Source organism: Rattus norvegicus, chromosome 12, assembly GCF_021556685.1.
Source record: "Rattus norvegicus strain SHRSP/BbbUtx chromosome 12, alternate assembly SHRSP_T2T, whole genome shotgun sequence".
In the NCBI taxonomy this organism is placed as follows: domain Eukaryota; kingdom Metazoa; phylum Chordata; class Mammalia; order Rodentia; family Muridae; genus Rattus; species Rattus norvegicus.
The window spans coordinates 51,295,898-51,318,935 of NC_141545.1; the positions used below are offsets into that span (position 1 = coordinate 51,295,898).

Below are 23,038 nucleotides of genomic sequence, written 5' to 3' on the forward strand. Positions count from 1 at the left end.
TTGACCTTCAAGCCTGGGTAACAACTGTCTTCTTGTCTTTTCAGCTCTGGGTCTGAGGTGGTTGCAGCAGAGCCAGAGCCCTGCTCTGGGCCTTCACTCCTCACAGTAGGAGGGACTGTCCCACCCACCAGCCAAGGAGCCTGGAGCCTGTCAGGAAGCAGGAAACCTGGGCTCTCAGGTTGACAGAGGGATGGAGCGCTGCACAGAGGAGGACCTGTGATAGGGATTCCAGAGGGTAGGTGTTGGGTAACCAAGGAAACCCCAGCTGCATATTGGTAGCGGAGCTCCTGACAGCTTGCTGCTCATCTGCACCGTGTCCTTGAAGCCATGCTGCTCAGAAACTAGGACAGAGGTGTCCCACACACACATGCACACTGCCCAAGGGTCAACATCCACCACATCCATTTGCACTGCAGATTTGATCCCCCACACCCCTGTGATCTTTCCCTAAAACCTGCAAATAAATACCCTAAAGGGGAAATTTGGGGAGAAAAAAGGGTTACCTTACCCCATGAGTATGACACCAATCTCATAAAGTTCATAAGAACACCTTTACAAATCCACAAAATGGGGCCAGAGGGAGCTTGACAACCTCAACTCCACCCCTGAAACCTCATGATAGAAGTGGGGCCCGACTCCTGCAAGCTGTCCTTTAACCTTCATAAAAACATATGCACACACACACATGCACACACATCACACATTGATGCATGTGCACACACAGAGACACTTGTGTCACATCACACACACACACACACACACACACACACACACACACACACACACACACACACAAAACCCCACAATCAGCATCCACTATGATGCTCCCCCACTTTCAGGAGAGACTGCCCCAACTTCTCCACTTTGTGAAGTAAACTTCATCTTAAACTGTGTCTCAGCTGAGTCCTTCCCTGGCAGGGCACAGGATCCAAGAAGAGATCCTCACCTGTCAACCTCCCCCTGGTCCCCCCTGGCCTCTATACTCTTCCTGCCTCAAGCCCACCAAGACTCAGCTTCCCTAATTCTATTGATAGTGGGGTCAGGGCTGCTAGGGCTCTGTCCTTCAGCTGTCTCCTGTTGGATGAGGGGTTTTAAGCCCCCGGAGACATCTAGAAGTTTCCTCTCGAGCCTCAAAGGGAGTGGAGCCTGGTGGGAATCCCCCTCTCCCCAGTCACTCCTGTGGGGCAATGCCAGCCCTCCTGCTGGCAAGCAAGGAGCCCCTGGCTTTACTAGAACCCACAGGGGTCTATGTGCCAAGGAGCTGTGTCTGCATTGCTGTGGTAAGAAGCCACCCAGCACACACCTGCCCTGGGCTCAAGCTCACACTGAACCCTCTTGGCTCTAAGAAGCTGGCGTGGGGCAGGTGTCAACATACGGTTGGTGCCGATTCCCTGTCCACAGCCACACTCAGCACACCACATCCCAGGGCAGTGGCTTCAGATGCAAGTCACACTTAGGCTGCCAGCTGTCACCAGCAGCAGATGATTCCAGGCCAGACAGCTGGCGGGCATCCGTGTGGCAGGCTCTGTGTGCCCCACTGAGCCCAGATCCACAGTTCTCACCCCGCTACTGGGACCTGTGGGGAAAGAGCACGCACTGCACAGCCATGGAGGCCTGGGGTCAGACCCTGGCCTTCTGCTCTGTGAGAGAGTGACCTGGGATGTCACTGTCCCCACACGTGCTCACATTTCTCACTCTGAATGAGTGAAGAGTCCTTTCGTGGCCAGTTCCGAGAGCCACAGGCCAACAGAGGCAGAGGAGGTTCTCCCTCCAGCCATCTAGACTTTCTGCTAGCTTCAGAAAGCATGGAGAGAAAGGACAGCTTGTTTTAACATCTGGCTTCAGAAATAATCCACAGATGGTGACAGACACCTGAAGATTAGGTAGCATGACAACAGGAAGGAAATGGAGCCCATGTTGTCGGTGTCAGTCACAGATAGTGGAAACCGAGACAGCAGTGCCTCCGAATGGTGCCACAGGTGGGCTCTGTGGGTGATGGGCAGTGGAGAAATGTCTGATTCTGAAGTGTCTGCACAGTGAGCTTTGTTTGTAATTAGAACCCCGTAGTGTTGTCTGGCCCACCCTCAGGAATGGTGCGGCCCTGCCCTCTGTGATGGTGAGGACTTAGGGCACTGCCATTATCGTAATCTGACCCAGACAAGCATGGAAGAATGGCCTCTAAAGGGACCAGCCAGGCCTGGGAAGTACCCCAGTGAGTGGAACTGTGAGGGGCTGCTAGAAGAGGGGTTCAGAGGCTCACCTGATGGTCATCTCATACAGCATAGGCAGCTGGGCAAAGTCGGAGTGCATGAGGTTGACAGCCTGCAGAAACCGGCGGTTCTGGGGAGCAGCCACCAGGGGCAGGTTGGCTTCAGGAGGAGACAGAGGTGGTGAATGGCAGCCCTGCCTGACTCCTTGTGCCCAGTCCTGAGTGGAGGGGGTGGGGCGGTGAGGCTGGAGCTTGAGTGTGGGCCCTCAGTCCATATTACCGCCCTACCGCTACCTTGGGAGAAAGCACTGCTAGCCCCACTGCAAGCCACACCAGCTCCTCACTGGGCTCTCCTTACCGCGGGTGAGTTCTCACTGGGGAAACAGCAACAAGAAAGGCGCAAAGGACGTGTGTCAGTGAGCTCAGGGGCCACTGCCTGGCAGAGTGCTATGTGCTGTATGCTATGAGCTGTAGCACTGCTATGACTGGGGCTGGGTTTTCCCCCCACCCACGAGGAGCTGGTGTCTGTACCTGTCCCTTACCTGAGAGTACGCTCTGGATGCGGTCATAATGCAGGAAGTTGTATGTGCTACCTGTGGGGCTAGTCTCATCTCTGGGCAGTGTCTCCTTCAGATGGACTTCCAGCCCATTCAGTGATGCCAGGCTGCTGTGGTACTGCAGAAGGGATGGGAGTGGGTCATAGGCTGGACCTGGTCACAGTTGAAAGGTAAACACCTAGATAATGCCTCAATGGTCACCTAGCAAAAATAGCCAGGCACTGTCTCCTAAAAGATTGTTACACTCATCTGCTGCTTGTTTGTTTGAGACAGGCCTTCTCTCTGTAGAGCCGACTGGCTTGGAACTCACTGTGAAGACCAGGCCGATCTAACCTGTGGAAAGCTTCTGCCTCCTCCTCCTCCTGACTGCTTGGATTATAGGTGTTCCCCCCCATCCCTCCCCCGGCCCCTTCTCCTCATGTGGTATGTGGTGTACATGCAACTCAGATGAGGGCAACAGTGCCCTTCAACAGGGGTTCCAGGTGACTGAACTGTCCTCTGTGGGTGCTGCCATTGCACTCAGGGCCTCTGAACAAGCATCAAGAACTGCTCTGAGCCCAAGTTGTCTCTCCAATTCTGGGACTGTCTGTTTTAACAGTAATGGTGGCCTGGTGTTCCAGTGTTCCCCAACACCAGCATGGCCTGGGTGAGGCTCACTGTGAATTGATCTCTCCCATGAAGCAAGTACAGCTTCCAGGAGACAGAGGAATGCTGGTCCTGTGGCCTGTGCTCAGGGCTTGGGGAGGGACATGAGCTGAAAAGGCTATAGGAAGGGGCCACACACTCTTGGAGCTCCAGCAAGGAAGGAGTGTGTGAACAGATTTCAGAGAGTGAGCCACTGGGTGAACACAGCCAGTGCCAGGCACTTGAGCCACTGGCTTCCCCTGAGAGGGCACAGCTGAGAAAGCAGGTACAGGCAGAGCCACCTCTGTCACTGACGGTCAAGAGCTCACCAATACTGGGTTAGCAGACATGAACGAACGAGCCTAGGTTTGAAAGTTGTATGTGCCTGAGGGTAGGAAAGACACTGGAACACCCAGGGGAGCTTGACACGCAGCCACACCCCACCTTCTGGACCTCAGGGACCTGATAACAGCCACCCACCTCAAGTTGCTGACAAGGGAGAGGAAAGTGAGCCAACTGTATCCTGTTCCTGCTAATGTTCTGCTTAGCTTGCAGTCAAGGTAGAGTTGCTTAACCACAGAGCAGCACAAGGCCTGACCTGTGGAGGAGGCTTCTCACTGATGACTAGGTGCTGCCATGGGTACAACAGGTGACCTGCATGTGTACTGATCAGCAACTGTTACCGTATTTACTGTGACACGTGATGAGTCTACGGGGTGGCCACTGAAGGTCACACCACTCACACACTGCCTGGTTTTGAACCACACAAAGCTGCAGAGCTTGCAAAACTGAGAATGCCTGCCTTCTGGGTACCTGAATAAAAAGCCCACTGACTGGATACGCAGCATGATCTTGGAATGGCCCGAGGAGATGGAGGCATCTGACTTCAGTCCACACTGCATCTGAGGGCGGGTGACTGAGCACTGTGGGCTGGAACAGTGTGCACGCAGCCTACATGGTTGAGATAGGAAGCTTCTCCACTGAGCATCTCACTAGGTGCTCCCACCCTGACTTCAAGTGGGCATCGCCTCTAACACAACCCTGATGCAGTGGAAATCCATAGTCCATGTAACTATCATGTGTGCAGGGCTGAAAGCCAGGCCCAGAGATTCTAAGTGCCTGGTGGGATCCTCCTGCACTTCCCCTCGACAGCACAGCTACATTCTCTTCCCAATCACCCCCTGGGCCGCCTCCTGCCAGCCCTGAGAGATCCACAGGAACTCAGCCTCTTCCAAGGGCTGTGCCTCCATCCGCCATCCTGTGGGACCACTCTGCAGAGACTCTGGTTGCCTCCAGAAAGCAGCAGGAAAGCCGCAGCGAAGCCAAGGGATGCACTTTCTATCTAAGACAGGGACAATAACGAAAGGTCTCCTACAGAGCTGACTTGGGGTCTGTGGTTCAAATCCATTCTAGACCAGCTCACTGCTCAGCTCTTAGCTCTCTCCTCCAGAAAGCACTGATAACTCTTGTTTCCCATGCCCTGCATCCCATTTCCTGGGCTAACCAGCAACAAGCACAGGTAAGCTGGAGGCTGTGGTGGGCACCATGTGGCTGGCCTTGACAGACACCTCCCACAGCGGAGGCTGCAGAGGCCTGAACCTGCTCCTCTCCCCTTCCAACCTTTCTGCAAGGGCAGATTAACCTGGGGACAGAGGTGAGGGCAGGGCAGTGAGAGGCAGGGGAAACTCTAGACCTGCCTCTTGCATGACTTCTCTTCCCAGGAAGGAGTTGTGGGGCCTGCCTTCCAGGACACATCAAACACATATAACATGCAGACCACCCCTCCCCAAGGCAGCCTGGGCTGGGTCTCTTCAGAAGGGGCAGAGGCAAAGAGAGAGGATTCTGTCTATTTTGCTGCATCCAAACACCAGGCCTTCAAGGCAACACTCCTGAGGTCCAGCATGGTGAGATCTGAGGGGAAGGAAGGCCCAGGGCTGCCCTGTGTGAAGTGGCAGCCAGTACCCTCTGTTACACTAAAGCAGAGGTGGACGCAGCCATGTTATCACGGCCACATGAAATGAGGACATACAGAGAGCCTCCATTCTGGGCTGCGGGCAGGGTCTGTGGAACAGAAGGTGCCAGGCAGCCTGTCCTGGCTCCAAGGTGACCAGCTCCTTAGTGCAGGGCCACATGGCCTGCATGCCAATGAGACTGCCTCAGAATAATGTGGGTTTAAGAAGAGAAACAAGTGGAGCCCCAGAACACAATTTGCCCTCAGCAACTTCTCTTCCTGCCAACTATAGTGAGGCTGTCACCATGGCAACTCTATCGCCAGCCTAGACCCTAGAGCTCAGTTCACTGCTTCAGGAAAGTGGTTATTCAAAAACAGCCCTGTAGCGACATTTTTGAGAATTCTGGAATTCTGGTTTGAAAAAAAAAAAAGCACAGAAATATTATAAAACTGCCCAGGTGGAGATGTGGGGCTGCTCGGATGGTCCGCAGCAGCTGACCATGACTTGACTGGTGCTCTAGCAAAAGCATGGTTTTGTCTACTGCAGATAATTTCTGCAGCATGAGACTTTTGGAATTTTGGTACTTTTCAGAGAGAAATGTGAAGGCCCCAAGAGGTGGGTGGGTGGGTGTTGGTCGCTTAGTAGGGCGGATTGTAGTTTGTTAGTAGCTATCTTCAAAGAAGAAACAAAAGGAAAGAAATTAGATTCAGGAATCTCTCTCTCTTCCTCTCTCTCTCCCCTTCCCCCTCTCTCCCCTCTTTCTTTCCCTCCCCCTCTCCCTGTATCTTTCTCTCCACTCTCCCCTCATTTCTCTCCTATCCAGTGTGAGGCAGTGAAAGCAGGGGGGGGGGGGATAAAGGAGGGAGGGAAAAGAAGAACCCACAAAGTAGCCAAGGCCAGCTACAGAGCCTGTACCGCCAGTTTGGATTCCAAATGTACTCTGGGAAGGAGCACCAAGTCCCCACGTGAGGCCCCCACCCCAGGCTGCCATGTGCTTCACAACACTGATGCCGCTGCAGTGCCTGTGCTGCCTCAGCCAGGAGCTGGGCCAGGAGCTGGGCAGACTGGCCTTGCCCGTGTGGCCTTGCTACCTCAGAATGGGAAGCTGACCACTGCTGCTGGAAACATGGCACCAAGGGAGGAGCTGTCACTCACACTCAGCTCTACCTTCTCCAACACCTGGGCTCCAGCAGGAAGCAGGAAAGGAAAAGCCCAGAGCCTGTCTGCCTGTTACAGTGACGTCACACATGTATGGCTACAGTGACGTCACGCATGTGTGGCTACAGTGATGTCACGCATGTGTGGCTACAGTGACGTCATGTGTGTGTGGCTACAATGATATCACACATGTGTGGTTACAGTGATGTGACGCATGTGTGGCTTACACGCCCTCAGGGAAGTGGGCACCTCAGGGAAGTGGGCACTGGCTGGTCCACATTCTAGGGGAAAGTGAGGGTACAAAGGAGCCAGGGGACACTCACCACCTCCTCAATGGCTGCAGTATCACTGCCAAGAGTCTCTTTGGCCAGCAAGGACAGCACTAGTCCGTTCACACTGTGAGTGTAGAGGTTCATGGGCATGAGCCCTGCATGGGGCCCAGATGGGGATGGATTGAAGCCAGTTCTGTCTGCAGAGGGGCTAGGGCCCTGAGAGTCAGCCGAGTGGGAACTGCGTGCCAGGGCTGGGAGTCTGTCCTGAGCTCCACTCCCACAGGGCTCCACACCGGGCTCTACACCCTCAGGATGTTGGGGAAGAAGTACCATAGTTCTGCTGCTGGGGAGAGGTTCTGTGCCAGGAACGTGGGTGTGGCCATGGGTGAGGGGAAGGTCTGCAAGCGCCTCCAGGCTTCCGCCCTCGGGTGGCCTCTCAAGAGGGGAAGGGTCCAGGCAGCTGCAAATGGCTGTGTCTTCAGGTAGTGTGGGGGTGTCCCGGCTGACGCAGAGAGCCTGCAGATCACACGAGGCAGGCACAGGCGGGAATGCGTCCTGAGCCTCAGAAAGGTGCATTGCAGACAAGTCCAGTTCTTGGGAGAGACACAGTTCCCTCTGCAGCCTGCCACTGAGATCAGAGCTCCGGTCACAGGCCTCGGTGCACAGTCCTGTGGGCCCAGCACGCTCCTGCTCAAGCCTAGGTGAGTGTCCTCCACCACATGGTGTGGGCTCCAGGACGGTGGCTGATGTCCAGGCATCTTCCGCCCCAGTAGGGGTGCTTTGATCCCAGGGAGGGCACTGAAATGAACTTTCCTCCAGTCTGGCAAACAGAAGAGATGTCGCATCAGCAAATGTGGGACAAAGGCCTCCATGGGGACACTGAGGCTCTGATCCTCTGAAAGGCACAGGCATTGATGGCAAGTATATGTCTGTGTCTAGAGAGCTCAAGATGCCACAGTGGTTAAACAAGGAAAGTAAAGAGAGACAATAACTGGTCCTCGGGGCTGGCCGCAGTAAGTCACACACAGCTCAAGGCCCCTGAGACCCTGGCTCCACACTCAGTCCACACTTAGCTTGCTCCATGCCCTGATGCCAGGATACTGCTGATCAACACGGACAAGCAGGGAGGAGACAAGGGAGGAACTCACACTGTGAGAAGCCCTGGGAAGCCCAAACCTACCGAGGGTCATGCTCTACTGGGAACTCATGGAGGCTGGCCACCTCCTCCTCACTCAGGAAAACAGGGGTGATCTGCACGGCAGGGGGTAATGCTGGTCCTGCAGAGAAAGCAACATGGGCAGGACCCCAGAACGAGGCCGCCTGGCCAGAGCTGCAGTGCAGCGAGGAGAGGGGAGAAGGGAGCTATAGACAAGACGCACTGTAAGAACGGTTTCCAGCTTGCTAAGGACTCGGCCAAATGAGGCTTCAGAATGAGGCCAGAGCCCCTTGGGGATGCCACCTCATCCTGAAGAGATGGCGACACCAGCTTCCTTCCTCTCTCCATCACTACACACTGGACATGAACTAAGCAATGTCACAGATGGAGTCACAGGGGGGCATGCCCCAAACCATGTCCTTAAAGATCAAGGTGCTGCAGGCCAACTGTCCTTACAGCTGTCCTAGACCCTGCTGCTGACATGGAGGAAATCCACACAGGAGCTGGTCCAGTTCTCTCTGACTCACCCAGGAGGAAGACAGCCCCACCACTGCCCACCACAGCCCACCACAGCCCACCACAGCCTACCACAGCCCACCACAGCCCACACTGCCCACCACAGCCCACCACTGCCCACCACAGCCCACCACTGCCCACCACAGCCCACCACAGCCTACCACAGCCCACCACAGCCCACACTGCCCACCACAGCCCACCACCACTGCCCACCACAGCCCACCACTGCCCACCACAGCCCACCACTGCCCACCACAGCCTACCACTGCCCACCACAGCCCACACTGCCCGCCACAGCCCACCACTGCCCACCACAGCCCACCACCACTGCCCACCACAGCCCACCACTGCCCGCCACAGCCCACCACTGCCCACCACAGCCTACCACAGCCCACCACAGCCCACCACAGCCCACACTGCCCACCACAGCCCACCACAGCCCACCACTGCCCACCACAGCCCACCACAGCCCACACTGCCCACCACAGCCCACCACTGCCCACCACAGCCCACCACTGCCCGCCACAGCCCACCACTGCCCACCACAGCCCACCACCACTGCCCACCACAGCCCACCACTGCCCACCACAGCCCACACTGCCCACCACAGCCCACCACTGCCCACCACAGCCCACCACAGCCCACCACAGCCCACCACAGCCCACCACTGCCCACCACCACTGCCCACCACAGCCCGCCACAGCCCACCACTGCCCACCACAGCCCACCACAGCCCATCACTGCCCACCACTGCCACCACAGCCCACCACAGCCCACCACTGCCCACCACTGCCCACCTCAGCCCACCACTGCCCACCACAGCCCACCACTGCCCACCATAGCACGTACCTGTTTCCTGTGTGGCAGCTCCTGCTCCAGGCGGCCTCTGAAACAAGCATATGCTTAGGTTGGCACCAGACGTCACGCTCTCTTGATAACCGTCAAGAACTCATGGCGCCGTCTGCTCACAGGACTCAGCCAAGCCCAGGGAGCTGGAATGACCCTGGCTGGCCCAAGAGCCCAGCAGATGGAGCAGGGCCACTGGCTCTGAGAGGCCAGGAGGAGGCAAAAACTGGGCCCACTCAGGCTTCACAGCAGCAGCTCAGAACTAGTAAGTGTCTCCCATGAGAGTTCAGAGCAAGGGTTCCCACGCGAATCTACCTTCGCGAACCCAGTGTAGAGCACAGCCACAGAGTCTGGGAACACAGCCCAGTGGCAAAGCTCAAGTGGTCTTGGGGTCCATTCCCCAGCAACACTGAATAAACAAACAAACTTATGTAATCTCTTACTCTAAAGCTAACAGTCCAATAATACCTGGGAACTTCCCCTTGAAGTAAATGCCTTTTACTACTTTGAGGCATTAGTAAAATTCAGTAGTTCCATTTACAACTGCATAAGCAATTACACTCACTGTAAAATCTCTGACTAGGACTAGAAAAATCTCTGAGGAAGTCTGCGGCAACTCATGCAAACCAGCTGACCCTCAGCCACAGACTAGAAACTAGTAGTCACCCTGTACAGGTGAGAAAGTGTTTCCACTCTAGGGGCCATGAGCCCTTGTCCCAGCCACAGACCACCGCTGTTGCACTGGGCAGCAGCAGCAGGAGCAGCCAGAGCCTACAGCAGCAGCAGCAGCAGCAGCAGCAGCAGCAGCCAGAGCCTACAGCAGCAGCAGCAGCAGCAGGAGCAGCCAGAGCCTACAGCAGCAGCAGGAGCGGCAGCCAGAGCCTACAGCAGCAGCAGCAGCGGCAGCAGCAGCAGGGGCAGCCAGAGCCTACAGCAGCAGCAGGAGCGGCAGCCAGAGCCTACAGCAGCAGCAGCAGCAGCAGGAGCGGCAGCCAGAGCCTACAGCAGCAGCAGCAGCAGCAGGAGCGGCAGCCAGAGCCTGTGGCACCTCTGGGCAGCCAAGTCCCACATGGTGCTTTCCTTTTACTAGAAGGATGGGAACCCTGTCCTCCCTCAGTGTGGATTCCCAGAAGCTGAGTCAAGGGAGACAGACAGAATCGTCCTTAAAGCTCCCAAACGCCAACCATGAAGGTGGCCCTCCAGACGCACCACCCACAGGAAGCCATCACCCTCCCAGGCTCCACATGGCCGCTCACTCTCTTGGTGGGAGAGAGGCCAGTGAAGTGTTTGAAACAGAAATACACAAACAAGACAAGCCTGTGGCTCAGCCTAGGGCCTCAGCATTGGGGAGATGAGGCAGAGGGATCAGAAATTCAACCCTCTATGTAGAGCAGGAGAGGGGGTGGGGGCAGGCAGGGAAGATGGCAACTGTAGTGAGAACTGTGGGCTTACGTTGTTGCCCGGGCACTTCCTCCCTTCCCAAGACAGGAGTCTCACTGTCTAGCTCTAGCTGTCCTGGACTTGCATTGTAGACCAGACTGGCCTCACACTCACAGAGTTCTGCTGCCTCTGCCTTTGGAGTCCTGCTGGGATTGAAGGCCTGCACCACTAAGTCACCTGCCTGTGGGCAATTTCATTCTTGATGGTTGTGTGTGCTCCTCATACAAACACAATGACTGCACATGAACTCAATTTTTTCCCTGGGCTGCTGGCCCTCCCTTCCTTCCTTCCCTTCCTTCCTTCCTTCTTCCCTCCTTCCCTCCCTCCCTTCCTCCCTCCCTCCCTCCTTCCCTTCCTTCTGTCTGGTTTTTGACAGAGTCTTAGCATGTAGCCCAGGGTAGCTCTGCATTCAAGATTGTCCTGCCTCAGCTTCCCAGGGCCGGCATAAGAAGCAGACAGCGCCATGGCCAGCAGTTTTCCTGTCTACTTAAGGATGTACTCTTCACAGTGTGCTCACTGCCATCAAGGCTATGCTAATGGGAGCTGAATGCACACAGCTCTGCCTGGCTTGAAAGACCCAGTGCCCAAGCCCACCACACAGGGCAAGTGCCTGCTTTTTCTCCCATTTACTCTTGACCATACCAACAGATGAAGAGTTGTGACAGAGTCAGTGAAGAAGTGCCCCAGACTGTCTACCACGTGGAATCTGCCCCACCACGCTGGATGGTGAGTGTTCTGGTAAGCCTCCCAGCAGGCTGCATGGCCATACCATACCTGGTCTGCAGCTACAGTGTGATGAAGCAGGACCTTGGCAGTGAGGGAAGGTGGCAGCTGGGAATTCACAATCCTGAGGGTAAGACACACAGACAAGAAGGCCATAAGAAGAAGTGTTGGGACCTCTGAGCTCTGGAGATGCCAATGTCCCTGGACGTGGAGGGTCTCAGGGTGTAGTTGGCAGGAATTTCATGGGGTGGACTCTCCGTGAATCTTCTGTTCGCAGGAAAACAATCACTGTACCAAGCACTCAGAGCACAAAGACACACATTGTGTCAGAGGGAGGAGCTCCTGTTCTGAGGTCTAGGCCAGCCGGTGCTGTGTGTACAGTGAGACTGTCAGAAACCAACAGAAACAAAAGCACCCGCACTGCATGGGTCCTTGGGGCTATGTCTGCTTGCACAGACAGCAGAGGGAATCAGCATGTGTGTCTGTACACAAGTGCAGTGTGGGACAGCCTGGCACAGTGCTGGCCACAGCATAGCTAAAAGCCAGGTAGAAGGGCCTCTATCTCTGCAGTTGGTACACAGAGGGGTTTGGACCCTTTGGCACGTGAATTTCATCCGAGGACTCTGGAAGCAGCCTATCTTTGTGAGTTCAAAGCCAGCTTGGACTACAGAGATAATTCCAAGGCAGCCATGGCTATATGGTGAGATAATGTCTCAAAATAAAGTGTGTGTGTGTGTGTGTGTGTGTGTGTGTCTGTGTGTGTGTGTACACATGCATGCACTCACGGGAAATGCTATGGCATGTGTGGAGGTCAGTGGGAACCAGTTTTCTCCTTTTGCCTTGTGGGTCTCAGAATGGAACTTAGGCCTCCAAACTGGGTAGTAAGTACCTTTACTCACAGAACCACCTTGTCTGCCCACAGATTCTCTTTGAAGCCATCTATGTCGAAGAGACATACAAATTCATACCGAGGAGAACAGGGGAGAGGGAAGGATGCTGCTCATGGGGTCTGTGCTTGGCTCTCCACACCTGCCCATGCCTTTCACTCTCCAGCAAGGGTCTCCACGCCCCCCCAGAAGAGGAACTGGGCCCAAGCTACTTGTCCAAGACGACAGAGCAAAGAGGAACAGAGCTCAGGGCTTGAATGGCCCCCAGCCCTACCTCTGGAGAGCGCTGGGCGCTGGCTGAAGCACACCTTGCAGCCAGTGCCTTGGCCATGGCACAGTGCTCCTTAGAAGGGGCTGTCAGGCCTTGGGGCTCTGTGTACAAACAAGGAGGGCTGCAAGCAGCTGGGTAGCTCATGCAGCCCTTAGCACAGCCTCTACTAGCAGGGCTGGCTGCTGCCCACAACGGGCTCTGTACTGCATTCTACCCACTGACTCCATACCAAGACACCCAGACTGAACAGTTCCCAATTGCAAGGGGATACTGCAGACACTGACATGGAACTAGAGGGGAGAGTGAGGAGGAACCCGCAGGTGGAGGAGAGGTGGGGCTCTACTCACAGTCCTTCATAGAGGATGCAGCCAGCTAGCACATGGGGTGAGCGCTGGCAGGTCTGTAAGATGAGGGCTGCCTTCAGCAGCAGCAGGGGCTCCACCTGGGGAAGATAAGGCACACGAGCGAGCGCGTTTACAAGTGCTTGGGGTATCTGGGAGCAGGCTTCAGAGCCAAGGAGGGGGTTATAACCCAAGCCGGCCCACAGTTCTTGTAAGTAATCAACTGCTCAACCATGAAAATCACATGAGCCTGTCCAGAACTGCCCAGACACAGTAGCCTCCTGCTGGTGAAAACCAGGTGGCCAGGACAATGTAAGAGAGGCAGACACTAGCAGAGTGATGTCACTCCCACTTTTGTCCCCATCCCATGCCCACTACGGGCTCTAGGGATGCTGAGTCCCAGCCACTTTCTCCGCTGAGAGACAAGGGCCTGCCACACAGCAGACAGTGCTCACTGGGTCACTGTGAGGGTAAATGGGAGTGATTCAGAAACAGAACTTCCTGCCTCTCTCACATACAAAGGGGTTCAAATGTGAGCCAGGCACATTGTGGGAGTCATTAAAGCCTGTGCCATTTGTTTAGAGAACGAAGAGGCCCTCAGGCCTTTTGGGCCAACCCTTAAGAGACAATGATGACACCCTACGAACTGAGTGTTTGCTTGGTCCCTGTCAGTGCAGCCTCACTGGCCTTCAGACTGGTCCAGGAAGGCCCTGACCCATCAGGAGACAGCAAGGCTCTGAGAGGCAGCTTGCCTCTCGCACAGCAGCATGGAAACTGTTCAGCTGCTGGAAAGCACACTCCTCTCACTCCCCTGGCTACGTGCTCATCAGCACAGGTGTTCTGAAACACCTCACAGCCCCATCCTAGAGACTCACACCCACCGCCCCAGGCTGGCAGTGATCGGGAACTCCCGCAGACTTACTTTGGTGCGGTCCAGGTTCCACAGGGCATTGAAGATCCTGTGCGACTCGCTGGTGCTCCTGAGGACTTGTGTGATGAAGGTATCCCACTGCAACCTCAGCTCTTCCTGAGGATGGCTCTGAGAGAGAGTCAGGAGAGGTCAGTGCCTGAGATCAGGATACAGGATCTAGGTAATGGTGGCATTTCTGCTGGGGACTCCCCATCCCATTCCTGTCTGACCAACCCTGTTGCAGAATCAGGGAATACAGTGCTGAGAGGTAGAAAGAAGAGCAGACACAGGGGCACACAGGCATCCCCAAGGGCTCTAGGGTTAGCTATTTGACATGGAATCATGTAACAGAGACAGGCCCAAGGAAGGCCTGGTCCAGCAGTACTGATTTCGAAGGGCCCGATGCTCCTGGCTCCCTGCACTCTTACCTTGTAGGCCAGGGAGACAGGCCCCATGTAGAAATGAAAAAATCCAATGAGCTGATCCAGAAACTGCCTGCAGCTGGCATCGGAGAGCTCCACACCACAACCCAGAGCCTGCAGAGGGAGAGCAGACATTTCTTGTGGCTTTTCTCTGAGGCCACAATTCTCAAGAGAATCCACACTCTCTATGGCACCTGCTGCAGGCCCATAAGGTCATTTCCTAGCCAGGCATGATAGCTGAAGCTCCAATCCTAGCAGTTGGGAGACTGAGATAGGATGATCAGCCTGGGCTACAAGCAGGGTGAATTTCAGGTCAATCTAAGCTACAGTGAGATCTAGAGAATTCCTCAGTAGGGGACTGAAACATGGCTCCTCAGTGGAGTGTTTATCTAACATGAGTGAGGTCTTCATTTGAAAACAAAGGGCAATCACTTTGTGTGAACCACAAAGAAAGAGTCCCTAGCTCAGTGGACTTAGTCTCAAGATAGAAATAGGGGAAGAGCTTCAGAAATCCACAATGAAAGAGAACTGAGCAGGAAAAAAAATCACCTTGCAACCCAGAGAGGCAGCAAACACCTTGAAGATCAGGGAAAGAGAAGCCACTTCCAACAGGTGAGCAGACAAACTCTGGCAAGTCCTGCCTTCAGAACAAGCCCACAGCCCTCACAAGGGCGACAGGGATTCCTCAGGACAAGTCAGTGGCAGAGGAAAATCCCACCCTCTACAGCAGTTAGACTTCTCTGTCTCAGAGGGCAGCCCCTTAAGACCTGGAGTGTTTACAGAGGGGTGAAGAGGCAGACGAGCTAAGAGGGTGAAATACTCTATCCTTCAGAGAAGCTCCTTAGGCTCAGAAAGGAAACAACATAACACAGCTTCAGGAAGTCCCTGAAACTGAACAGATTCACTAGGCCCTTCTCTAACCAAGAGATATAAGTGGTAAACAGTGCTAAGAGTAACTGTGAGGAGCCCAGCTGCCTGGAAAAGGCACCTATCAACTGAGGCACCAGGAAAGGACACTCTTCAACCTGTGACTGCCTGCAGGCTGTGCAGAGTGCTTGAGGTTCCTAGTTTTCATAAGCTGTTGCCCATGCTGGCTGGGCTTTAGTGATGTAGCCGTCTTTGAGTTATTTCTGCTCCTGTTAGAACCCCACCCTGCTAGGAGATATCAAGGAGAAGCTAAAAACTAGCTAAAAACATCTAAGATGGTTCCGCCTGCCATGTATTAAAATCTACGATGGATCTGCTCCTGTAGGCAAGGTCCATGAGATTTCATTTTAGGAAAGACTCCTGCTATTAATATGCTTTTCCTATTGTCATTATTAAATATATATTACGGTCACTAGGCATTAGACCACTCTTTTAAGCAGATCTCTGCAGAACAACAAAGATGTTCTGTCTTGTAGTGATGCACAGTAACCAGCTGGTTTCACTATCCCATTAACCACACTATTTGATGGTGCAGTGGAGCGCTGGGCATGGGGCTATGTGCTGGGGATGTGCCGTGGATCTTTCTTTGACCTGGCATTACTATGGTTCAGCCTGCCTGGTTCAAGGGAGAAAGGTGAACTGCTTCTTATTATTCCTCGACTATGCAGGGCCTATCCCAGAAGCCTCCTCCTCAGACACCTCTCCCTGCTTCCTGCTGCTCCCATGGGTCTCCTGGCCAGGAAGCATTGAAACCTCCTGTGCCACAAGCAAGTTGGGGGTGGGGTGGGGAGTGGGGGTTCCTCAACTGTTCTTCAGAACATGGAGAGCCAACCAGTGCAGTGGCCATGCTTGGGGGGAGGGGTCCTCTGCTCTGCACAGCTGCTGTTTGTGGAAGGTTTTCCTCCATGTCTTTTCCTAGGTCAGTCGCTCCACACTCGGGGCCTTCTCAACACTGTAACTGGGGTCCAGAGGTGGTTGTGTGGGATACAATTTTGAGGCGGCTCTCCCTTCCTGGGAAACTAAGGTAGCTGGCTATATAAGCCCTACCCTTCCCATCAGGAGGACGCTCATGCCACAGGGAACCCAGACTGTGCCCAAACTCCACACTGCAAAGCTAAGTCAAAATCCTGGAGCCTCCAGGTCTTCGGCACTTTCCCTCCCTTCTTCCCTCCCAGCCTGCACAGTATAGCTCATGGGTGCAAAGGGTCCTCTGGACAGGGCTGAGAAAACCCCGATGCTGTCTGCCACAGGCTCCAAGCCTCTGAAGCTTTTCTCCCATGCTAGCCTATAGTGCTAAGCCCAGGGTTTATCCAGGCCCCGCCCCCTTGACACAAGCCCCGCCCCTCGCCAGCCCCGCCCACCAGAGTTAGTGACTAGGCTAACAGTCCACATTCTGCTCTGCCTGGGCCAAAGAGGCCTGTATTTCTAACACTGGAAAGACGTGGGGGAGGTGGTTGCCTGTGACTATAGACCTGAGGATAAACAGAAGGGGCTACTGTAGCCAGGAGAAAGTGCTGAGCTTCTGAGTTTCTGGTAGCAGGATCTGGGAGGGGCAAAGCCCTGCACCCAGAAGGGGAGGAACTATGGAGTCCCAAGGCCATGATTCTACCACCTGGGCAGCCAGAGGCAGACCAGGTACCCTTTACCCTCAAACTGGAGCTGCCAGCTTGCCCCATAGACAGGAAGGCAGGGCTGCTGGACCACAATTACTTCCTGCAAGGGATGAGACAGTTAGGATAAATGAAGACTTCTCTGTTGGGGCTTTCCTGTCCAGGAAAAAGGCCATACAAGACTTCCGGGTGAGGTGGCCAGAACTAATTCTCCTGGATGAAAAGAAAAAGGAGGAATTTCCCCTAATTGGCAAAAGTTCCTCTGAGTTTTTCCATACTCCCAGCACCTGCTCCTCAGCGGTCAGCATCACCAACACAGACCTGGAAAGCAGCCCCAGTGAGCTCCTGGACTCCAAAGGACGGTTTGCTGTTGACTCCCAAACCTCTCTTTTAGAGTCTCCACAAATGATCATTCTCAACAGGTATCTGAAGCCAGCGTCAATGACAAGGCTGGAGAGGAGAGTGAGGAAGAGGACCCTGGCGGCCATGAGAGAGCTGGAGCAAGAGATGGACGCGGTTAAGGGACGACGGTCGGTACTCATAAAGGATATCAAGGATATGAAGAAGGAACTATTATATGAGAAAATGGACAGCAAGCCATTCCTCGAGTACCTGCAGCAGAAGAAGGAGGAGAAAGAGAGGAAGTATGACTCTCTGTGGAAAGACTACATCCAGCAGTGTGAGGAGATCGAGGACAGGAGGCGAGAGCTGGTCTCCACTTTTACCTCACGCACGGCAAACCTCCAGAAGCAGCTGATGCGGAACAGGAAGATTGAGGCCAGCTTGAAGAAGAAGCTGAAGGCCCTGGAGCCCATCGCACACATAAAGGAGAGCCAGGATCAAAAGATCCAGACCTTAGAGCTGGAGTACGCCAGCATAGACCCTGATGTCTCCTTAATGGACCGAGAGGCACACCGTCTGTTCCTGAAGGAAAGGGCCGCCTTGGACAAGCAAATGGAGGATCTGAACCTGCTGGAGTCTGGAGAGGGCATCACCAGGGCGCTGAAGAAGAAGGCCAAGGCCTTGGACACTGCAGCCAAACAGGCTCACGAGGACTTCTGGCAGGGTATGAGAGCTGAGAACAGGCAGCTGCAGACACAGCTCCAGCAGCTGGATCAGGAATTCTGCAAACTGGAGGCTGGAAAGGAGAAGCTGGAGCGGCGGAAGCAGCAGTGGAAAGAGCAACAGTGGTACCTGGAGGCTCTGGCCCGGGGGAGGGAGCGCCTGCAGCAGCGGGAGCACCACTACCAGCAGCAGCGGGAGCACCACCCCAAACCACAAACAGCTCCACAACCAGCACTGGGCCGTCTATTAAGTGCCAGGCCGAAAGCCAATCCTAAGTAATGGGCTGCCATGCCCCAGGAAGCTGACTGGAGCTGAAGCTGGGGCCACCACACAAAGAATGACAATGGTGTCTGATGATGCAGAGGACAAAAGCTTCTCAGAGGGGCCGAGGGGACCTGGCCTGGCCTCTCTCAGGCTTGGCTCCCACATAGCAGCCCAAAGGGCCACCCTAACCAAAAGCTTCCCAGCACTGGGAGGCTTTGTTCTTCAGAAGCCATACCTTCCGTGTTCCCTGTTGCAATGCAAACTTCGGTGATCAATTCCTGCTCTAGTGTGGCCTTCAGGACAACAGGGTGCATTTTGTAATGGACACTTTGCACACTGTCAGCCCATCTCACAGTAGGAGCATGGTGTCTTAGGTGGGTGCAGGGTGGCATTTGGGGAACTGGGTTCTTTGCATTTGTGTCTGGCTGAGGCTAGACTGTTTACAGAGCTGCACGTTGTGATGGCCCCGTGTTTGGGCCGTGTGCTCCCATGCGACAAAATACAGGCAGCTCTCTGAGTCCTGGGCCTTGCTCCAGGCAAAAAGCCTCAGCCTTACATTGTAGAATTTTAACTTTTACTTAGCTATAATAGCATGAACTCATTTATAACTGCGCTAAAAATGAATTGCTGAATGTACCTTTGGCTCACCGAGCCCACTTGCACATGAAATGCTATTGAAAAACAAAAGCCTACCTGTGATTATTCAAAATAAAAGTCTGTTTATCGTTACACAGAACAAAAGCCTATTTGTGATTTTTCAAAATAAAATATGAAGGGTCTGAGAGCACAGACAAGGGTCAGAGGGCACAGATAAGGGTCAGGGGCAGAGACAACGGTCAGAGGGCACGGACAAGGGTCAGAGGGCACACAAGGTGGAAGGTAGAGGTGTGACAGGGAAAGACTTAAGATCAGAGTCTCAGTGTTGGCTGTCCTTCTCATTGGGAACAGGACACCTGGAGGGTTTAAGAGGGAGTGGCACATTGACTCCCCCAGCCAGAGGCCATGAGGTCCAGCAGGTGACCAAGTCCTTGTGTTTGAAGCTGATGGACAATTGTCCCCCTGCCATCTCCATCCAATTCCCTATGTAGTGTTTATGGCTGTGTGTGCTGTGTCCAGTGGTCAGAGCTGAGCAGGGAAGAACCAAAGGTTGCTGGCAGGATACTGAGCGGTACCTCACCCTGCACTTGTCTCAGCACCTCATGAAGACTTAGCCAGTGTGGAAGCTTTGGGGAGATTCCAGTCAGTCCTCATGTCCACCAATCTCCTGCACACCACCCCAAGGCAGCCTCTCCCAACAGCAGCTGTCTGTCTGTCTTGCATATGAGGCAATGTGTGCTGCTCAACAGTTTCGCAAGGTAGAAAGAGGAGGATACAACTCTTTACTACATGAAGCTGGTATTTCCCTGAGCCAAAGCAAACAAGGAAATACCAAAGAAAGAACACACAGTGCAATGTCTCTCATCAACACAGATGCAAACATTTCCAAGTCTGGTAAACTGTAATCAAGGTCACAGTGAAAGCTGGGCACAGTCATGCAGGCCTTTAGTTCCAGCACTCGGGAGGCAGAGGCGGGCGGATCTCTGTGAGGCTGAGGCCAGCCTGGTCTACATAGGGTCTTCCAGGACAACCAGGGATGTTACTCAGAGAAATTTCATCTTGAGAAACAAACAAGAACACAGTGAGAAGATCATATGCCAGGACCAAGTGGGCTTCATTCCCAGGGTATAGGCTTGGTTTGCCAGGCAGAAAGAAATCCCCTTGTAAGTGTAGGTGTAACTCAGCCCTCGAAAAGACCCAAGACAGGAACTGCACTAGCCTCTCACTTGACATGAAGAAGGCCGGCAACAAAGTCCCGCATCTCTTTGTGACACACAGGCTGAAAAGTTCTGCTCAAACCTGCTATGACCACCAGAGTGGTCAGCATCCCTGCCAGATGCAGGAGACAGAGGGCAAACTCCTCCACATTCCCTCAGTCTGGTGTCGAGTCTTAGCTGGAGCAGTAAGAGAAAGAAAGACAGGGACGGCAACAGACGATGAAGATGCCGAGCCACCCAAGCACACAGACGGCACGTTCTTCATCCCAGCCTCGTGGCGGACTCAGCGGACCCCGCTAGAGTGGGTAAACACCCCCACCGAGGGAGCACGGCACAAAACCAGACTCCGAACGAATCACTTTTCTGTGTAGCAAAACAAACAAACAAAACACCGAACAGCACAAAACAAAAATCCAGAGTGGAGGAGGCTAAACGAGGAGGAGAAAGACTGGCACTCTGAAAACTCGGAAGCACTGAGGAACTGACGGCCAGGAGCACAGGGAGACAGGACGGTCCTCGAGCTGGCCGTGGCTACCTCACTGGCAGTGCGAAAGTAGTAAACAGCATGAGGCAGTCCAAAGCCAACATAACCCCCATCGAAATTCACACAGCGCTCCTCGTCGAACTCAGAAAAATAATCTTGTCACAGGGAGACTTGACGTCAAATCACACTGCAGAGCCACGGCCAGGAAAACAGGATGCCAGGGCCACAAAAGCAAACCTGGAGATCTGTCAGAGAGCAGGGGACCAGCAACCCATCACATCTATGCCCACCTAAGTCTTCATGAAGCTCCCAAAGAAAGCAGCTTCCTTAACAGAAGAGCACATTGGGGCTGGCAAGATGGCTCAGTGGGTAAAGACTCTAGCTGCCAAGCCTGAGGATAAGAGTTCAATCCTAGAGATCTACATGGTGGACAGAGAGAACCAATGCCAGCAAACTGTTCTCTTACCTACACATACCCATCATAGCAGGCGTACAGACAGACAGACACACGTGCGCACACACACACAGAGTGAATGAACAGCAACAGGAATTGACAGAGCGTGAGGTGTGGTGGTACAAGCCTATCATCCTAGCACTTGGAAGGCAGAAAGGCAGAAGCAGAAGGTCAGGAGTGATACACAATACACAATGTACCCATGAATCGTAAGGAAGCCATGGCATCTCAGCAGATGGATGGAAACCAGTACAGTAAGCAAAATAAGATCCAAAAAGATAAACACCACATGTTTTCTATAGAGAACTTAGATTTGTTTCTTTACATTTTGGGGAGGTGGTGGTCAGCACACGTGTGTAGGTCAGAGGACAGTTCCCAAGAGTAGGTTCTCCACTGTATGGATCTTAGGGGTCAAACTTGGGTCATGAGGCTTGGTGGCAAGCCTTCTTCCCACTTAGTCATTGCCAGCCAAGGATCTTAGATTTAAATTTACACTGTGTGCATGCGTGTGTGTGTGTGTGTGTGTGTGTGTGAGAGAGAGAGAGAGAGAGAGAGAGAGAGAGAGAGAGAGGAGAGAAAGTCATATTTTTTTAATGAATGGATGTTTTGTCTGCATGCATGTCTGTATACTATGTGCATGGTAGTGCTTGGTGAAGCTGGAAGAGAAAATAGGTCCACTGGAACTGGAGTCACAGATGGTTGTGAGGCACCATGTGGCTGCTAGGAAACCTGTGCCTGAAGACGTCATGCTAGAACCTGCTGCTGCCTGTGCTGACATGAGACATCAGTTTAAAACTCTTCTTCACCTGACCCTAGCCCACTGCAGTCAGGCCAACCTCGACAGATTCCAAGCACTGTCTCCCCAGTTCTAGGCTGACCGGAAGGCTCACTGCCTAGAGACTGCCCAGGCCTGCTGGGAGCTGCACCTGCTCTGGGAGCTGCACCTGCTCTGGGAGCTGCACCTGCTCTGGGAGCTGCACCTGCTCTGGGAGCTGCACCTGCTCTGGGAGCTGCACCTGCTCTGGCAGCTGCAGCTGTGCTGAGGCCATGCCATGCCATGGTATGGTAAACTGGGCTGCCATCACAGACACTGCAGAGGTGGAGGGCAGTAGGTGACAGGGTCATGACAGTTCTAAGTGAACAATGCTGCCCCACCCCCACCCCATGATTACTCTCCAAACTCTCAGGACTCCTAGTCACACTCACAAACTAGCCAGAGTCACCGGGCATGGGATTGAATTCGGGAGAGACACTGCCCACCCTAAGAGTCACACAGAGCTGTCGATATCACAGTATGCAGGACTTCCTGACCCACTCGTGTTCACGGTCACCTAACTTAGGACCTAAGTAGGTGCTTAGGAAACTCAGCAACAGTGCAGGGATGCTGGGTAACCAAATGGGGAAAATCACCCCTGACCTCCATCCACACCACTGACCCACAGAAATCCAGGCGAGGTTACAGTCACAAATTTAAAAGGAAAACCAATTAGCTTCTTTTTAAAATAGCAGGCAATAGTGTCTTGGGCTACAGAAGGCACCGCCCACAGAGGATAACCCTGAACAGACACCTTCGAGACAGAACACAGCTCATCAAGGAAAATGGGCAGGCTGCAAAATAGACATGTATGTGCACACATATACATGACACGTGCAAACATAATAAGTAAAAATAATACAAGGACATCTGCCACGTTCAGAGCAGGGCACAGAGCAGGGGTGTCCTGGAGAAGGCCTAAGTATGGCTCAGGGCCAGAGCACATGCTTGACATCACGAGGCCCTGGCAGAGTTCTCCCCTGCACCACAGCCGTGTTCAGAGAGCACTGAGGTCTAAAGAGCAGCAACGGTCAGGGAAGGAACACGTGTTATCATCCGAACACTTCAATACCAGCTCTGCCAAGACTTACCCACAGGTAGTCCCCATCCACCCTGAGGGCAAACTTGAGGTTCCGCAGACGGATGAGCATAGGCGGGGTGCCGGAAAGGTCCCACAAGCAGCGCACAACTCCAGCAAGCTGGCCACAGAGCAGCTCCTGCTGGTCTAACAGGGTCTGTGGGAGAAGCACACAACGTTTTACCAGACCGGCCCTTAGCACATACCTTTCATCCCAAACAATGAAGGTAAAGTTAGTTTGTAG

General features: G+C 53.9%; 2 protein-coding genes across 21 annotated transcripts in view; one reads left to right on the plus strand and one right to left on the minus strand.

The window, feature by feature from the left end:
• Nucleotides 1-23,038, minus strand: part of Hps4 (HPS4, biogenesis of lysosomal organelles complex 3 subunit 2) — a 30,846-nt gene that overhangs the window by 687 nt on the left and 7,121 nt on the right. For 5 of the 20 annotated variants that reach the window (NM_001107148.3, XM_087578555.1, XM_087578554.1 and 2 more), the window contains 10 exons: nt 22,808-22,951; nt 14,291-14,398; nt 13,875-13,991; nt 12,959-13,053; nt 11,505-11,577; nt 9,294-9,330; nt 7,953-8,049; nt 6,824-7,592; nt 2,752-2,884; nt 2,261-2,369 (listed from right to left, as the gene is read on the minus strand). In NM_001107148.3, coding sequence (NP_001100618.2) covers nt 2,261-2,369; nt 2,752-2,884; nt 6,824-7,592; nt 7,953-8,049; nt 9,294-9,330; nt 11,505-11,577; nt 12,959-13,053; nt 13,875-13,991; nt 14,291-14,398; nt 22,808-22,951 — 1,682 coding nt within the window. Of the gene's footprint in view, nt 1-1,303; nt 1,577-2,260; nt 2,428-2,503; nt 2,584-2,751; nt 2,885-6,823; nt 7,593-7,952; nt 8,050-9,293; nt 9,331-11,504; nt 11,578-12,958; nt 13,054-13,874; nt 13,992-14,290; nt 14,399-22,807; nt 22,952-23,038 lie in introns of all 20 variants that reach the window. The other 15 variants (XR_015634021.1, XR_015634020.1, XR_015634017.1 and 12 more) reach the window with 7 other exon arrangements.
• Nucleotides 16,573-18,837, plus strand: LOC134481211 (coiled-coil domain-containing protein 121-like). Its single transcript, XM_087579575.1, has one exon. The coding sequence runs from the start codon at nt 16,795-16,797 to the stop codon at nt 18,163-18,165; it is 1,371 nt and encodes a 456-aa protein (XP_087435701.1). The 5' UTR covers nt 16,573-16,794; the 3' UTR covers nt 18,166-18,837.